The sequence below is a fragment of the Phacochoerus africanus genome, chromosome 4, assembly GCF_016906955.1.
Source record: "Phacochoerus africanus isolate WHEZ1 chromosome 4, ROS_Pafr_v1, whole genome shotgun sequence".
NCBI classification, from domain to species: Eukaryota; Metazoa; Chordata; class Mammalia; order Artiodactyla; family Suidae; genus Phacochoerus; species Phacochoerus africanus.
Window position 1 is genome coordinate 112,970,327 of NC_062547.1, and position 18,958 is coordinate 112,989,284.

The window sequence follows — 18,958 nt, forward strand, 5'->3', positions numbered from 1 at the left end:
CTACATAAAGTCTGTAGTGAAACACACAAGGACACGGACCACTGCATGCATCACACATAACCAGCATTGAGGAGGCCATTTATTGTCTCTGAAATAAAACAAAAGACACCGTGTTTTGTTTCTCTTTTATTGCAACTCATTGCAAGGTCAAAAGATTCACAGAAATATAGAAACTACAAACCAGATGAATTTCCTTTATCCACTCAAAAAGACATTAAAGACAAAGGACCAGACTTTTCCACAATAGCAATATATTTCATAGTCTTTATTCTGAAAATACTGTTGACATTTTGGAGAGGATAAAAAGCCCTGCATTAAACATGTTCACATATATTTATGACATTCTAAGCAAAAAACAAAGAAAGTCTATATTGCCCAGAAAAATCATTTTAAGCCTTATTTCAAAGCATCTAATGAGAACACATTCAACAACCATCACTGGATCATTCAAGGTGATGCTTTTTCTGGTTGCTTTTTGAGATTAATGCTTTGAGGCTGGATATGATATTTCTACAGATTCCTACAAATATACCAAAGCAGTTTTCCAGGTTATGATGCATCAGGCTTTCTGGATTAGTCAACATCTTAAAGTATAAGTGCAAGTCCCCTGCCCCATCCCACCCCCACCCCAAGCTAAAGCGTGTTATAGTGCTGTACTTTAGATTCAAACAACGCAACATTTTTTAAAAAAATCAATTATACACTTCTGAAACCATTTGACAACCAAACTGTGACACTCCAAGATTATTACAACTTTGAACTGAAATGGCACTATCTATATTGTTGATGGCTCTCCCTTCTTTTGTCTTTTTTAACTATTTAAAATATAGTGTGACATATATAAAAATTAAACTTTTGCTTATTCACTCAAGCTACTATTACTATACATATTGTCTTATAAATTAGTTTTGGATTAAAAACCAGTTAAAATATTGTGATTTAAGATATTCTGCAGTGGTGGGGAGATGAATATGAAGAGGATACAGTTCCATGTGTCAGAAGAACTGTAGTTTATTGATAATAAATAGCTCCTTTTCTTACACAAATTTTATCCCCTTCGAATTCAATTAGTAACCCATTTAGTGGTGGAAAAAAATACCCTTGGTGCTTAGTGACAAGATTTTCCAAACTGATTGGGATTAAAAGCAAAAACATGCCACATCAAGAAACATGTTGACATAATCAAAGGAAACAGTTGCTTATGAAAAAAAGTTATTATAAATAAGTGAATGACATTTGAATGTAAAGCTATTTTTTGTTTCTTACAGCTTGTATCACTTTAGCAACATTGGAACATACAAAGTGAAACTCAAATCTCAGTATAACTGTTAAAGACCAAAAAAACAGTTATGTCCACACTGGGGAAGAATAAATAATACACTCCCAAGTCAGGGTTTTGTGTATCTAACTCTACTGCAAAAGAGAATCACTCTTTAGATTAAAAAGGCCCCCGATGTCTTGATTATAAATCTAGACATAGGAAAGGTTATTTGAGCCTGAGTCACGACTATGAATTAATTGTAAAGATGTGTGAAATTAAAACATAGATTCACTTACTAACAGATATAGTCTAAACTGAAAACTGGCAAATTAAACAAAGAAATGCTTATTTCTGATGAGTATAAACAGAATCTTAATAATCTTAATGAAAAGATTTTCTAATCTTTCTTAACTCATACAACACCAAGACCTTTGCAACAGCATAAAAATTATGCTGTTCTAGCATAAGAACTGTATATGATAACATGCATATATCCAAAAAAACCTGTCCTAAAGCACAAAGCAAAAAAAACAAAACAAAAAAACAATAGATTGTCTACTTATATCTCACTCATTAATCTTCTAATAATGCGACTAGCCCCAAATCTCAGAAATATACTTTCATAATTACCAAAATTAACAAAAATAATTAAGTGATCTGAGGTTCTTCTTTTAATAACTGCACACTATTAATTACACTGGTGGCTTTAATGTGCATAATGCTGAGATTAGCTCCAAATAGCATTAAAATATATCCAAACCAGTTACTACCCATGAACTAAAAGCTGACACAATGTTAACAAGAAACTCGAAATACTCACACTCAATAGAACACATTTGTAGAATAATGAATAATTAACTTTTGTGAGCTGGTTGGGGGAGTCTAGATTTTTGCCTCCATGCGAAAACTTCACAATAGGCATTATTCTCTCTAGTCTCTAAGTCACCCACTGGTCAGCAGATCGGCCACCTGTGGGCACAGTGAGTTAGGCAGAGCCACAGTGAATGACATGCTCCCTCAGTGGCCTGGAGGAAGGTCCCTGTGCCAGAAAATGATCTAGAAAGAAAGCGCCTTGGGGTGTGTATACATGAAAGAGTAGAAGAACTTATATGTGTGTATGTGCTTGAAATTTTGAAAAGTACTGGTTTCTAGGCTTCCAATTAGTGCAATGCTGGGCCTGTTCTGGTCGCCATCAGTAGAAACGCACACTTCTTCCCCATCAAAAAAGAAGGCAGTTGCCTTGTCTGGGGGGCATCTCCTGAGGCAGTAATTAGAAGCTTGAAATAATGGATCCAATTTTTTTGATTCTACACTAAAAAAATCTTTTTTAGAGAGAAATAAACCTTTGAACTTAAAAACAAAAGGTTTGTGGCTTTCCATATCTTTAATTCTTAAGAAAAAACCCAGCTCACCTGGGAACAAATAGCAGTGGCGCTTATGCTATGCAATATGCAAACGAGACACAAACACACACATGTGAAGGTACACGCGTAGACACGGGACAGCTAAAACCTTTCCAAGAGACCACCCACCCCAACTCTACCATTGCTCTCGGCCCTGATGGGTGATCTGTGTGGTCCTCCACGTGGGCAGGGCTATTAGGAGGAGGCTGCAGACATGTTGGGGGTCCAGCCCATCTGGTAGGCCCTCTCCAGGGTCCTCTTGCAGTCCTGCAGGACGGTGCTGAAGGTGATATGGGGGTACTGCTGCACCAGTTGTTCCACCGTCACTTCATTGACCTGCAACCAAAGAAGAGCCACCATCAGGCACAGGGACCACTGACAGCACCAGCTGCCCATGCTCACTGGTGTGCTCACCACGGCCCTGGGGACCCTCACCTCCTGTCTCCTCAGCAGTGTGAGCAAGTATTTTTTGTTTTGTTTTGTTTTTGCTTTTTACAGCCACACTTGTGGCATATGGAGGTTCCCAGGCTAGGGGTCGAATCGGAGCTGTAGCTGCCGGCCTACTCCACAACACCAGATCCGAGCTGCGTCTGCAACCTACACCACAGCTCATGGCAATGAGGGATCCTTAACCCACTGAGCAAGGCCAGGGATCAAACCTGCATCCTCGTGGATGCTAGTCATATTTGTTAACCGCTGAGCCACGACGGAACTCCAGAGCAAGTGTTTTGTGAGAAAACAGTGCCGCTTTTGGTCTGACCTCCCCCATTCCCTAAGTACTACATTCGCCCTTAGGGATTTTGTAAAAGACGTATGATATCAAGAAATCAAATGTGTTTTCTAAAAGCATAAGCGACTGTGACTTGTCAAGATCTTAACAATGTCCACTGGAAATTGAGTGTTTGGGAGGTGAGGTGGCAGGAAGCCAGCATCCTAACGTGCCTCTGACTTCCTCATCAACCTGACAGCTTTTTTAGGACAAAACTGTAGCTTAGTGGAGAGGATACAGAGGATTCGGGAAAGAAGTGTTGGGGGAAATGATGATTTTTCTTCCCTTTAAATGTTAAGGTACTGCCAACTTCAAGTCCCTTCGTGAAAAGGGCTGAAATGTGAGGAATCAATAATTAAAACATACATGGCTGGCAGGTCAGGGATGGCCCCAATAGACTTTAACCATCAAAGATACCACCTTGATTCTTGATTAGACAAGGCAATCAGACAGGCCTAATTAAAACTAACACCTTTACAATTGCTGTGCTGTAAAGGGATTAATTTGTCAATTATTTTTAAGCTGATTGCAGTTTATATCACAGAAATAGACAGCTTCCCTCATCCTTTAGATAAATAAATGATTAACCTAAGAACCACAACTTTTAGGTGGCTTTATTTAAAATCTTTATTGAGCACTTGGGCATTTTCAAACACATCAATATTTCATTTATAGTGAGTAAGCTGGTCTGAAAGAAGGGGCTGGTGATACACATTTTTGTGCTCCCTCTCCATGTCTGCCCATTATTGAAAAAGATCAGGATCACCAGGAAAAACCTAAAACAACGTTAAATCCTTGCTGTTTGCTTTGAAAATCTGCTTGGAAGTATGACGGCCATGACATTCAGTCATCCACACTTTTCTGAAATGACATGGTGTTTTCTGGGTGATTTGGTAAACTACATTATATATAATCTTTTTGTTAAATTTAGAGTTGGTATTTCAACATTGCACTGATGACACTTAATCTCTGTCAGAATTTCTATTTAAGACTTTCATGTATTAAGGTCAGTTTTCATTCCAAATTTAACCAAGACCTGCAGTTAATTCTTTTGGTGATAAACACACAATGCCTACTATTTTGTTTTCAAAAACGTGAAGACAAAAATTTTGAATAAAAAAGAAAAGCTGATATACAAATCCCAGTTGAGACCATCAACTGACAATCTTAAAAGGATTTCTAAACAATGTAATTTTTAACTTTTTTTAAATTTAAATTCCCACTCTAAGTCTTCCTTGCTTGAATCTGCTCTAGAACAGTACACTTAGAAAGTCATGCAGGAGTTCCCATCGCGGCTCAGTGGTAACAAATCCGACCTAGTATCCATGAGGACTTGGGTTCGATCCCTGGCCTCGCTCAGTGGGTCTAGGATTGGCATTGCTAGGACCCGTGTGTAGGTCACAGATGCGGCTCAGATCCCACATTGCTGAGGCTGTGGCATAGGCCAGTGGCTACAGCTCTAAGCTGATGACCCTCAGCCAGGGAGGCAACTTCCATATGCCATGGGTACAGCCCTAAAAAAGACAAAAAAGACAAAAAAAAAAAAAAGGCATGCAGCATCTAGCCATGCCTATTTCTCTAGCATATTTTTGATACTATCCAGTCACCTGATTTAATTTTAGGTTATCAAGCTGTCCAAGTTCTTTCTAGCCTCAGGATCTTTCCACACGCTGTTCTACCTGGAATACTTTCAAATCCACTTCCCAGTTATAGTCCCCTTCTCATGCCTCCTTCCTACTTATTTTTAGTTCAATGTCATTTTCCCAGGGAACTTGGATCATTGCCTTCACCCTATTCCCCTCCGCAAATTAGGCCAGGCTTCCAGGTTACTCTTCCAACACTGCCTACTTTTCCTTCATAGTACCTTCATAGTTTATAATTGCTATGTTTAATGTCTACTCCTGCTCCAGTGTAAGACCCACAAAGAGCCATGATCATTTTTGTATTCATGAGCTAGGTCTACTTATCAGTGAATGAATAGGAAAACAATAGCAAAATACGGATTAAAAAAAAAAAAAAAAAAAAAAGAAAGCCAAGAGCAAGGCAAAGCCAGACACTAACGTAGTAATCAAAAAGACCCACAATTCCCTGAGGATCGTGTATTCAGCTCAGGAATCCCCTCCTTCAGGAAGCCTTCCTTAAGCAAGTCTACCTCCCCAGAAGGTTGGGGTAGCGACCCCATCTCTGTACAGTCATGGTGGGCACCTGCAAGGCTTGTCTCTTATTTAAGCACTCTCACACTGCATTGCAGTCACCTCTTCACTTGCCTCTCTCTCCCACCTGAAACAAAGTCCTGGAACCAGTGACTGATTTTTATCTTTAAGGCTATGGAGTGGTGCACAAAGTAGGGAAGAAATCGGGCAACTGTGGTTCATATCATGGACTTTCGAGTCAACAGGAACGGGTCTGAATTCCAGTTTCACTTTAAAATTTGGTTTCCTTAACTGTAGAAACAGGATAAAAGTACTTATGTCACAGGATTGTTATAAGGATTAAATAATATGCCTAACACTATGACTGACATAAAAAGGTCTCCCAATGGTAGCTCTTATTGGTGCATCTGGCACTTAATAAATGGTAATTACTGAGTCAATTAATGCTATATGTTAGGGTGACCAGTTCTCTATAGTGATGCTCAATATTTTTCCATTGCTGAGATATTTCAGAAACAAACCTTGATAACATTAGTGGTAATGTTCAAAATAATCACAAGGCAAGAAGGAATCCTGAAAACATACTTCATGTACAATAAGAATCTATTCTATCTTAGTGCTCTCTGGCGGAGATTTCAGGACTTTTCTTAGTAACACAGTATAGGTTTTAATATCCACTTTCAGGAAATCCTTCCTTTTCTTTACCTGACGTTCCCCAGGTTATAGTTAAGTTACCATCCTCCCTCTGCCATGAACAAACCCAGAAGGATGCAGGTCTCACTAGGGAGAGCTGAGGTTGTCTGGTCTGAGGACTTTCAGAAAATCTGCACCGAAATGCAAAGGAAGTAAACATGGTCCAAATCACTTAGCATTCAAGGAACAACTAACAGAAGACAGATGAAAAACAGAGGGGAAAGAGAAAACATTTAAACCCACCGTAAAGATGGGGCCTGTCTTCTACAATACATCTTCTCTAATCTACACACGGGGCCGTACAAAGTTTTATATGAGGGTTGACAGGCATTTTGTTTTGGAGGTCCAATTTTTAAAAAGAGAAAATATCACTATATGATAACTGTTTTGCAAGAAGAGAGATTAAATTCACCTTAAGCAAACTTGATACATGAAGATAAGGATTTATGAAGTATATAAATTAGGGGATAATTGTTCACTTTAGCAAGCCTTTCATGGTAGGGTTAATTTATTTTGTCAGCGCTCCTAATGTGGTTTATATATCCTGTACTCTACCAAAATTCAATTTACCTATTTCTGTTGTATAAAGCAAGGCTCATCTGTAGCTGAGAATACAGAGTGTGTTAGGTCTCTGGCTTTCATAGGTTCTGGGCAAGAAGACACAGTGATTTGGCTTTGTATAGCCATATGAAAAATGTTACAGGTAATCCTCTGTGGATATAATGTGTCTTCTCAGCAATCTTTTTGCTGTGTTCTGTAAATTCTAGAAAACAAAGCAGTAGGGGAAATGCAAACATTCCATTTTGGAGCTTTGCTGGGTAGAGGCTATTCAGGGGAAATACATGTGCTCCCACTAGGGAAGGTTCTATCTTTTACTTTTAGTGTCTCCTGGTGATACACTGAGACAAATTTTATACTAAAGTTATTTTCATTTACTCCTCAGAAGTATATATTACGCTCACCTCTTTGTGTAGACTCCATAAGCACTTTGGTGCCTTAGAGAAAAAGTTGGGTGTAAGACACCAGTAGGGTCCAAATCATTTTAAATCACTTGGTTACACCTACATACACATTTTTGCAGACATATTGTCATGCACAACTCCATTTCCTAGAACGAAAAAAACTATTCTCTCTTCCAACTCATAAAATGTATGCAATATAAAAAGGAGCATAGAAATGAATTTTTAAAAATTTCCCTATGATCCCCGGATTCCTATATTCAATTTCTTTTTTTTCTTGCTGAAAACTATCAATGGCAATTCCTATATTACACCTAGGATTTGAAAAATGTAATGTATCTTCTTAAAGAAATATGCAGTGGTGTCATTTGAAGAAATTACTGTGATTAAAGGGGGAAAAAGCATGTACCACAGGGTTTTTTTTTTTTTTTAAGTATAAGAAAGATTGGATTGCATAGTTCTCTCCAAAGACTGCATAACCATAATTTACATTTTCAAAATTATTATAACTCTTTTTAAGGCAGTAGCAATTTGTCTGGTATTTTAATCTATTTTGAGTTAACATCTATTAGCACTTTTTGAAAATGTGAGGCAAATTGCTATCTAATTAAGGTAAATCATACTGTAGTTTCATCCTATTGCTGCTGCTACTATAGAAAGATGAGGAGAGACCCGTGAGAGTTTCTGAGATTGAGTTTAACCAATTTATCTAGACCATCATACTGTTTCTTCACCTCCTTGCCAACACTTTCCCCTGGAAAATTCCAGAAAGTATAAGCCTCATCCTGAATTATTTCCCCAATGATACCTATTATTCAAAAAATAGAATTTCTGACGAAATTTGCTGAAGAAACCATTTATGTTAAGTGATTCATATTTCCTCTTTGACCCATGATATAAAATAGAACATATCTTTTGTGTGGTGGGAAAAATATGTGACACCTATAAGTATATTAAAACCGCACTTAGGAATATAATGAACCATTTAAAATCATTTTTTTTTAATGGAGAAAGTTTCTCTGCAAAAAGTGAACACTGTTTAAGATACCACAAGCCATAGATGTGTTGCATTCTTCCTAGACTGTAAGTTCCTTGACAGCAGGAAGCGTTTTAGTCATCTCCTTGTTTTCAGCCCTATATACACTATCTGGTATATTCTCATCCCATTAGAATATAAGCTCATGAGACAGGTTTTTGTTGTTTCTGCTCATTACCAAATCCCTAACCCATCCTGAGAGAATGCCTGGCACAAAATAAGTACTTGATAAATATTTGTTGGCTAAATTAACACAGCAATTGTTCAAAGAGTGTGTACTGGGTAAATAAAAAGGCACCAAATAGCACTGTATCAGAAATCACGGAGGTAAGCTCACCTTGTCCCCCGACCAGTCAGCTAGAGTGGCGGTAGTCTCTACGGTCGTGACATTACTGCAGCTCCAAACTCCTTTAATCCTTTGACGTTCACACCCAAGGTAATTCTTTGTGCTACTCTCCTTTCCATCTGACATCACCGGGTGCTTCTTTCCAGATACACTTTGCCTGGGCTTTCCAATAATTTTGCACAGGAGACCAAAGCAGCTCATGATGGTGGTTTAGCAATTTTTGCTAGCTCATGTGGCTGGTGGGCAGCACTCAGGAAATGACCAGGCTCTAATTGAGATTAATTGATGGCAGCCCTCCTCTTGGAGATGACTGACACACTACACTGGGTAGATAACACTGAGAAACATGCTAGTGGCCACTGGACGTGCTGGTTTCCAAAACTTTGCAAAAACCCCATATGGTTCAGAAGATTTCATACTTGAACTTGCAGCATCAGTGCCCTGCTCAGGGTGGCAGACCCAGGGTGGCCCCACAGAAGATTTGGAAATTCTGTGATGTTTAAGCTTTCTTCTGATGCCAAAGTTACCTGGTGACAGGGGGAAGTGTGAACAGATCTCCTGACTCAAAATAATGCTATTTCCACCTTCCGATTTCTTGGGCTTTAGCAATTCTACTTCACTCGTACCTGAGGGGCTTTTTTTCTTTTTCTTTCTTTTTTTTTTTTTTGGTTGGTTTTGTCATTGCATTGGTAATTGGCATTTGCTGTCCCAGAGAACATGTAGACAATACTGCAATGAACAGTCTAGTCCCACAAAGGGAAAAATTCTCCAACTGAAACTGCCCCATTTCCCCATGGAGAAACTGCACTCATCAGCATTAGGCCCTCGTGTGAGAAATTAAACACATTTCTTTCCTTCCGCATGGTTTATTTTGGCAAAACACTTGAAAACAATGTGTCAATTTTTCATCCTAATGACTAGTAAGGCAAAACAAAAGTATGTTCCCATTCCAGTAAGGAGGGAAGAAGAGGGGGAACAGGGAACAATATTCCTTGAGCATCTACTATTTTCCAAATATTAATACCCTGGATTACAGATGACCTGGGGCTCAGAGAGAATTAATATTTCACACAGGGCCAGCTAGCTAGTAAAGGACAGCTAGGATTTGAATCCAGGACCCCAAAACACAATCGCTATCTGCCCTGGTCCAGATTGCCCTGTGCACAACGTGGTACATGAAGTGTCAGACTAGGGCCTAGCCGAGCACCCACTCAGTAAAATGCTCACTGACATTCATTTTCCGTCTAACGGTTAAAAAATGATTGCAGTTTACATGGTAACACATTTCAAAGTCCTTTACAATCTCTTCCAAAGGGCTACTCTATGTGAACATAAATTATAACAGATCTCAAGTGGCCCTGTGGAGCATTCTGCTGCGGAACTGCTGTTGCACGAGACTTGCAAATGTGATGGAGCTGGAGGCTAAGAAGGGGCCTTTTGGCAGTGCCCATGGCCCTCCCACCCCCACCCCCGCCGTAACCTGGCATTGCTTTCTCTCCAATGTCTGACTCTTCAGAACGTTTTTCTGTGTTCCAGAGGCAGAATGGCCAGCATGACAGATGTGCTCCCTTGGAGTAGGGAAGATGGACAATTACAGCAACAACAGCCAAGCCTGAGAAGTGCTTTCCAGGGAATGTACAGGTTGCTGTAGATAGAACAGCAACAGCAGGCACTGCCCCCCCGGCCAGGAGAGTTGGATGGGGCTTTCCCAAAAAACGTGATATTTAAGTGGACTCTTGAAGGACAGGGAGGTATCAGCTTGTGTACCACACGCACACGATATGCACACATTACTCATGGGAGAAAGGAATCCGCTCACGAGCCAGAATCAAACAACGACTCCGTCTTTTGCGTTGTAAGCTTTGTAAGGCAGTATTTCTCCAGCCCATGTAACAAACTCAGGTGTGTAACTGAAGTAAGCTCTTGTTTCAAATAGCACTGCTCAAAGTTCCAGAGCAGTGGGCATAGCAGAAGTGAAGCCAATTAGTACCCATGAGGATGAGGGTTCAATCCCTGGCCTCACTCATTGGGTTAAGGATTGGCGTTGCTGTGAGCTTTGGTGTGGGTTGCAGATCCTGCATTGCTGTGGCTGTTATGCAAGGTGGCAGCTGCAGCTCTGATTAGACCCCTAGCTTGGAAACCTCCATATGCCACGGGTGTGGCCCTAAAAAGCAAAAAAGAGCCTCTTTCCTCAGCTGCTATCACTTCAGGAAGGTGATATTCAAATACTACTGCTCTGAGGAGGGGCAGGGGGGCGGGGTGGCAGCGGCAAGAGAATGGACCCCCTTTCTGCAGGTGGGAAAAGGAAGGTGCCCACAATAAGTCTGCAAAAGCATAGTTAACTTCTGCCTCCCATTTCAGGGCTCTTGGCCTCACGATGGTCTGTCATTCTTCACAGACTCCCTGGGCAATGTCACTCACTGCTAAGAGCCCCACAGGCTGACTCCTGGCGGCCCAGAGGCAGAGCGTTGTCTCTTGGGCAATATGCCCCTAGAGTCTGCCTCCCCCTGAGCTTCTTGGCTCCCTGGGACACTGCTGGCTCTCCGTGGAACCTGGCATTCACCAGGTGCCAGCAGAAGTCGTCGTGGACAATGCAAATTCAAATGAGACCTAACTGCCCTTTTCAGCAAGTGCCCACTGGCCCCAAGATGGGCACATATTAAAAAGGATAAAATAAGGATGATGTGAATTTAGTAAGACCTCAAATTTGCATGTAAATGAGATGAGTCATCTAAGTGCAATTTAAAATATTTTAAATAGGACGCTAGGAGGAGAGGAAAAGAGCAGATAGTACATTGATTTTTCCAGGACCCTGCACAGCCGGCAATATGCACTGGCTCTTCACAGGCCGGCATGGATTTTTAGGATTCTCTTTCCCTCCCTTTGCAGCAGGATGTCTCAACCCTATTTGGGTGACAAAGCACATCTGGCTGACATTTGCCAATTTTCAGAGCAGGGAGGTCCAAGACACCAGGCATCCAGCCCCAATCTCTTACCTCTTTCCCTTCAGCCACAAGCCTAAGCTTCCCCACAGTCCAACAGCTCTACAGACAGAAAGAGGCAGACCCCACAGCAAAGGGAAAGGCTGGTGAGTTGGACTATGGAAGTAAGTGATTATGGGCAGGAGTGGAGCACCCTCCTCTTTTTTTTTTTTTTTTCACTCTACAGGCAACTTCACATGCTTTTCCTCCCAGATTCCTTTCTCAGTCAAACTGAGGCCCTTCTCTATCAACCCCACAATGACTCATACAAAACAAATGCTTTATACATGTTTACAGATGTTGGATGAATCAAACTGTGTCTGCAAGCAGGAATACAAACAAGTATACTGTGGTTCCATTTTTACCATTTGATCCAGCAATCCCACTCCTGGGTATCTATCCAGAGAAAACCATGACTTGAAAAGATACATGTACCCCAATGTTCATTGCAGCACTATATACAATAGCCAAGACATGGAAACAACCTAAATGTCCATTGACAGATGAATGGAGAAAGAAGATGTGGTATATATACGCAATAGAATATTAGCTAGCCATTAAAAGGAAAGAAATAACAGCATTTGCAGCAACATGGATGGACCTAGAAATTATCATGCTAAGTGAAGTTAGTCAGACAGTGAGACACCAACATCATATACTATCATTCACATGTGGAATCTAAAAAAAGGACACAATGAACTTCTCTACAGAACAGATACTGACTCACAGACTTTGGAAAACTTATAATTTCCACAGGTTGGGAGGTGGGGGGATGGGCTGGGGTTTGGGATGGAAATGCTATAAAATTGGGTTGTGATGATCATTGTACAACTATAAATAATAAAATTCATTGCGTACTTAAAATATATATATATACAATGTGGTTCTCAAGCCAAATGCTCCTCAGAATCAGCTGGGGACCTTTTAAAACTCCCAGGGCCCAGGCCAAATCCCAGACTGAGTCCCAATCTTGAAGGAGTGAAACCCAGGCATTAGCATTTTTTACAGCTCCCAGGAAATTTCAATGTGCTGTTCCGCTTGATTAAAGGGCTCCAAGGACAAGGCTGGTTTCTGCACTTGGGAATTTGATGCTGAGGTCTGAACCACCATCATTTAAAGGTAAGAAGCAACCACCCAGCCACCTCCCATGTCGCCCTCCATATAAAACTCTGAGTCAGGGATGCTGGAAGAAGGAAGCTGTTTCTCCTATAGTTTTTGGCTCACCTTGTTTCAAATATTCCTCGCTGCCTGAAATTAAAGGTATGTTCTTTGAGTGTCATAAAATCAGACTGGTTTCCTGTCCTTTGGTATTGGTTTTCCATCTCCAACTGGGCAGAGCCAAAGGGGGCAGCGACCCAACCTTCCTGACAGCTAACAGGAGGAAAGATTCCCCTAAACCCAGTTCACACAAGGACCTCGTGCTTCTGCAAGGACCACTCATGAGGTGGGAGGACAAGGCACACAGGACTACATGTCTGATATAATTTTGAGAAGAAAAATGATTACCTTATTGGAGCCTAAAAGCCACCTGCTAAAAAACACGTGTCAGCTGATTATAGACCACCCACAATGCCTCAGGCACGAAACTCATACCAATAGCCTGAGGCCTTTAAGAAGACTTTTTTTTTTTTTTTATAGAGAAGTAAGAAATATTACTCTTGGGTGGCAAAAAACTCATCTAAAAATCCCAAAGCACTGAAAGAGACAGATACTGAGAATGCAATGAACCCGACAGAGGCAGGCTCATAAATTCAGTCAACTTTGTCAAATGCAGTCATTCCATTTCAGAATCTGCAATGATTGCAAGTGCTATGCTCTGTCAATAACACAACAGGCCTGGCTTCATGCTGTCTCTTTTTCATGAAATGTGGGTTGCCTGTTAACACTAGCATTGCTTCTACTCACTTGAATTAGCACGGTGAGAAAGCTGCAAAGAACCTGGGGGGACGGGGAGCACAGAAACGCCTGCAGTGTTAAGTGAGAATCAGGGCTCGCCAACCTAAAGCCTCTAATTAGAGATTAGTGTGAGAGGAGTCCAACAACTAGACTGTCAGAGAGAAAAATTAGTGACATGTTCATTCCCTGGTTCACTAAGCGATCCTCCACCCAGAAGGATGTTTCAAGCCAAGTGGAAGCTCCAGGGTCACAGTCTCACCTAGGGCGTCCTGAGGCCCCAAACTGATGGCCATGGAAGTGACCCACTGTGCACCTCTGTACATTGTTGGTATAGATTTGCACATGCAATACAAGTGAGAGCCCCAATTGCCATGTGTGGGGCGCCAGGACAGAAAAGGTCACTTGGGGAGTCCTGGTGGCGCTCTAAGTGACTCAGCAGAGAAAACGGACTCTCAGGAAACCTGGTCCCTAATAAGATAATTAACATTGTCACTAACTGAATGGTGAGTTTAATGTATTTCTGGAACACATCTGTGCACTGCTAAATTAAACTTGCAAAGTTAAGCTGAATAACACAATCGAGGGAGGAAACTCTCAGAACTAAAAATGATGTCTGGCTTTAGTGCTTAATGGCTTTCTTGACTTTGGTTTTTATTTTCTTTCCTAAAGCCTAGGGCAGTGGTAATCATTGGTGGACACCTGATGAAAAAAATATCTTTCTAAAATTGAGTTTCCATCAGGTAGAATTTATGGATTTGACCTGCTTCCTAAAACAAATTTATTATCAGCAAAAATTTATCTGCATAAAAGTGATCTGAAAATCTGTAGATTAAAAAAACTTGAAAGCAAGTGATATTTTTGGTTTCCAGAAAAGACTCTACATAAATCAGAGCCTTTCAGGGTTAGGCTCTGAAGGATGCTGTCCAGTCACACAGCAGCAGAGCTGAAGTTTGTCTTTGACTCTCTTGAACCCCCGGGGCTTTCGGCGACACTCAGAAGTCCCCAGCTACAGGAAACTGGCATTAAATCCAAGGTGTCATTTTTTTTTCTTCCTCATTTATTTCCCTCTGTCTAGGTATTTTTTTCTATGATCCACCAAATTATTAAGAGGCAGTGGGATCCAGTGGTATTCCAACTTGCTTTTGGCTGTACAATACTTCTGAAAGTTAAAGTAATAAATAAGTAAACAAGCCAAATAAAACAAGTAAATAAAGCAATAAAAGTGGGGTCGCTCTGGCTGAAGTTAGGTGCAAGGAAGGACCATGCACCCTGGACTCTTAGCCACCCTTTTCTCCCCAGAGGCTCTGAGAAACCTTCTCGGAATCTTGGGGCCACACAGAATGCAGATGAGAAACACAATCCAGCCCATCTATCCATCATCCAATACATATTTGTTTGGCATCTGCCATGTACCAGCCACTATGATAGGGCCCGGCAGTACAACACAGAACAAAAACTCATGGACCCTATATTCCAATGAGGAGGAGAGTCATAGGATGAGAAGGTAAGAATTCATTAACACCGCCAAGTAAGAGCTAATATTTATTGCTTACTTCATGTAAGGAACTTTCCATGTATTAACTCACTTAATCTCTGCATAGCCTATGAGGTAGGGACTATTTTTATTTCCACTGTACAGAGGAGGGAGAGGAGGCACAGGGAAGCAGTATGGGAGATGGAGTCAGAAAAGCCAAGAGGGTGGTGACACTGGAGACAAGAGAAAAGCAATGTCATTAAGGAGGGAATGCTTCCCATGTAGAAGCAGCTGCTCAGAGATGAGTGAGTTGTGGGCAGAGAAGTGGAAACTAGATTGGGTGCACAGAAACCACTGGTGGCCCTGGAAAGAGCAGAATCAGTGGCTTTCGTGAGGATGGAAATAGACTGTATGGAGTGGTGAAAAGTAAGGACAACTGTTCATTCCTTTTCAGAAATTTAACAGTAGGGTAGCAGCAAGATAGAACTGTAGGGAACCAAAGTGAGGTTCCTCATGCAGAAGAAACAAAACTTGGGGTGCCTTCCTGAAAATTAATTTGCAGTCTTACAGCACTGTAACTGCCCACTTGCTTCTCCATCTTCCCCAGCAAGCTCCAGGCTCCATGTGGGTAGGAACTCTATTTTGACCACTGTTTTTTTTTCTGAGCTGCCCCCCAAACAGTTACTGGAACATTGTAAAGAGTTCAATAGATATTTCTTGAATAAATGGATAAACTATGTGATAAAAATTGTGGGAGGGTGAGGATGAGGGAGGGAGCTTAGGTTTTTCTCTTGGAAAACTACTTGCCAAACCAAGTTTTCACTAGACCCAGCATGGCAGGTCCCAGAAACCTGCTGCTGCGTGGCTGCACCTCACACAGCCTGGCCGGTTCCTTCCCAGAGAGCAGCAGCTCCTAGTCTCCTGAGCCACGGTAGGTAGGTGCCCTTGTCTCTACTTTGTGAAGTCCCATGCTTAGGAGTCCTGAGCTCCGTTAAAAAACTGCAGTTACCTTTTCTAAATTAGAAAAGTAATATGATCCTGCAATCTAATGCTTTCTTATAATCACTTAAGCCAAATCAAAGTTCCAAGGAGATTATTTACTGCAAAACAATGATGCTCCAGGGTGCCTTCGGGCAAACTCCAACATAATATTCTATTCACCTTACAGCCTTTGGGGAATAGTAGCCCCTCTCCTCCCCACCCCCACCCTTTTTTTTTTTTTTTTTTTTTTTTGCTATTTCTTGGGCCGCTTCTTCGGCCTATGGAGGGTCCCAGGCTAGTGGTCGAATCGGAGCTGCAGCCACCGGCCTACGCCAGAGCCACAGCAACTGCGGGATCCGAGCCCGAGCCGCGTCTGCAACCTACACCACAGTTCACAGCAACGCCAGATCATTAACCCACTGAGCAAGGGCAGGGACTGAACCTGCAACCTCATGGTTCCTAGTTGGATTCATTAACCACTGCGCCACGACGGGAACTCCTCCTTCCCCCTTTTAAAAAAAAAAAGCGCCACGACGGGAACTCCTCCTTCCCCCTTTTAAAAAAAAGTTCACTGTGTATCAATCTCGTAACAGGAGTGAACAAAACATAAGCAGCTACTTGCACGTTCTCTTGAAAGATTCTAGGAGGAGGCTGTTTTTTCCTAAAGAAACAAACCAGCCCGGACACTGACCAGCTCTCTGACTTGCCAAGTCGTCACTCTCTGTTCACAAGAAAGGACTGAGCCCTGCTGGTCCCCAGGTTTCTTATTCTTAGGCTGGACTGTAATTTAATGGCTCCTAACTATTTTTTTTTAAAAGATTCTATTTTTTAAGTTGTCTGTGTCTTAAGGACTTAGTTTTTCTTTATCAGATCATAGCAGGTGGATTTATATTCATGACTAGAATATATGAACTAAGTAGTTCACATCATGGCTAAACATCAGCTATGATTCCAGAGCAGGCACATATACATCAATAAATAATAATGATAATAATAGTAGCTGAATTTATTGAGTGCTTACAGAGTACATGACATTGGGCTAAGTGCTTTATTGTAATATCTCATTTAATCTCATAACAACCCTGTGGGGTGAATATTACCCCCATTTTTCAGATGGTGACGCAGGCTTTTAGGGATTAAGTTGTCCAAAGTGCCAAAGACAGTGAAGTACGGGATGCAGATTGTGAAAACCTAGCAGCTTGACACTAGTGCTCACCATTTTAACCTGCTGTAAAGCTCCGTGCCAGTGTTTCTTGCTTTAATACTTAAATTCAGGAAAGGCCTTTCAGTTACCCCTTCTTCAAAGTTTAGGTGAAGAGGATTAGAAGAAGAGGAGGAGGGAACTTGGCTAAAATGAGGTTGAGAGATAACCTCTGAATTTCAGCTGAGGTGTTTTTCCCTGTTTCAATTACCAGGAATAATCAGGAGAGGGTTGTAAAAATGTGTTTTAAAGTGCTCCTATGCGGAAATCCCCGGAAGAAACTGTTTTATCAGCAGAAGAAGCAAGATGCTGATACCTCAAGTGAAGGACTTAAGTTCAGATTTTAGAGCCCTGGCCACACGCTCCCCTCTTCTCACTCCCCCTTTCTCATGGAGTGCGTGGCCTTGCGGGGCTGTCCGGGGGATGGTTTTGGCTCCCACAACCTATAGGGCTGCACGATCTCAAACAGTCAGACCATTCCTGCCTTCCTGGGAAGGAAAACCTTTTGTTTTTCCTCCACTTTATTTTCCTTGATAAGGTATAAATGTGCAATCTTAAATTTTGGCTATGGGCAATCTGGAAACAGCTGTGGCTACGCTGCGAGGAGAGGGGAGCCCCCGCAGGTACACACTTTGTTTCATGGCTGAATTGCTACCAAAACAGTCCTGGACACAGTGCCCCACAAATTATTTTTCCCTTAAACTGATTTTTCCAGTTAGTTCTGTCTATTAGTTACAGACTCCTATATTATTTTCCCCACAGGGCTTTCCTGCTCATGATTCCTAAACAAGCTGATAAAAAACTCCATTTTCTCCGCAGAAATATTTAGGTTGTCGAGGTTTTCTCTTCCCATAATCACTTCCTGAAAAAAAATGTGGTAGTCAGATTGTTTTGTTTTGTTTTGTTTTTCCTGAATATTTTTACATTATGTGGGGCACACAAACCTTGGCCCTTGATAGTTTAAGGTTGCAAAGCAGATCTCCGGCTTTCGAGAGCAGACTGGTTTCTATTACTTGCGTTCTGTGTTGGCTTCTCATTGATTTGATTAAATGTCTCTGCCATTTAAATGAGGAACTCTGTGTGAAAATGAGGATTTCTTATGACCTGAAGAAATCATTTCTTATTAAAAGAAATCATCTGTTTCATTCCTCAACTAAGTGCTTCAGGAATTAGGGCAGGTGAGGAGAAAGGTCTTGGCAGTGGCAATTTGATGAGAAATGAATTAATTTGATTATTTCCATGGTATGGATCAATAATAGTCAGCCTCCACAGAGGCCCCTGGCCTGAAGGCAGCTGGATAATCAATAGGATCACACAGAGGCCTCTCCTCCCCCACAGCCTCTCTGATCTTTTCTGGGCGGACTCTTCACGCCTGTGTAATTCTAATTTATGTCAACGAGAAATCAAAGAAATTCCAAGAGGCTTTGGTCATAGGACATTGGGGTGGACCTTTCAAAATCTATTTGTGTCTGTTCCTTAAGTAAAGTGGCCCGCATGGTCCTCCTGGCACCTCCACGGGCCAAGGAGAGGCAGCTTCCCAGCAGAAGGGGGTCTCCCAGGCAAAAGCAGAGGAGCGCAGTTAGGTAAATCGAGGTACCCTTTCTCCTTCCTATCTACAACTCTGCAGGAACATAAGAACTAATAAGCATTTTAAGCCAAAAGCTTTGCCAAGAGTGGCTCCCTCAATAACGCTCTTTAATGATACCCCAGACGCTGGCATTTTCAAATCAAATGAACAGTGTATAAAATTAGTTCTGCATGAAGTTAAAAAAAAGAAAGAAAGAAAAAAAGAAAGTGAAAGGGAG

General features: G+C 41.4%; 1 protein-coding gene across 1 annotated transcript in view; it reads right to left on the reverse strand.

The window, feature by feature from the left end:
- Positions 1-250: 250 nt before the first annotated feature.
- FBXL17 (F-box and leucine rich repeat protein 17) overlaps positions 251-18,958 on the reverse strand; it is a 494,183-nt gene continuing 475,475 nt past the window's right edge. The window contains exon 9 of the mRNA XM_047778392.1: positions 251-3,000. Within this exon, the coding sequence (XP_047634348.1) occupies positions 2,860-3,000 (141 nt within the window). The 3' untranslated portion in view covers positions 251-2,859. The remainder of the gene's footprint in view (positions 3,001-18,958) is intronic.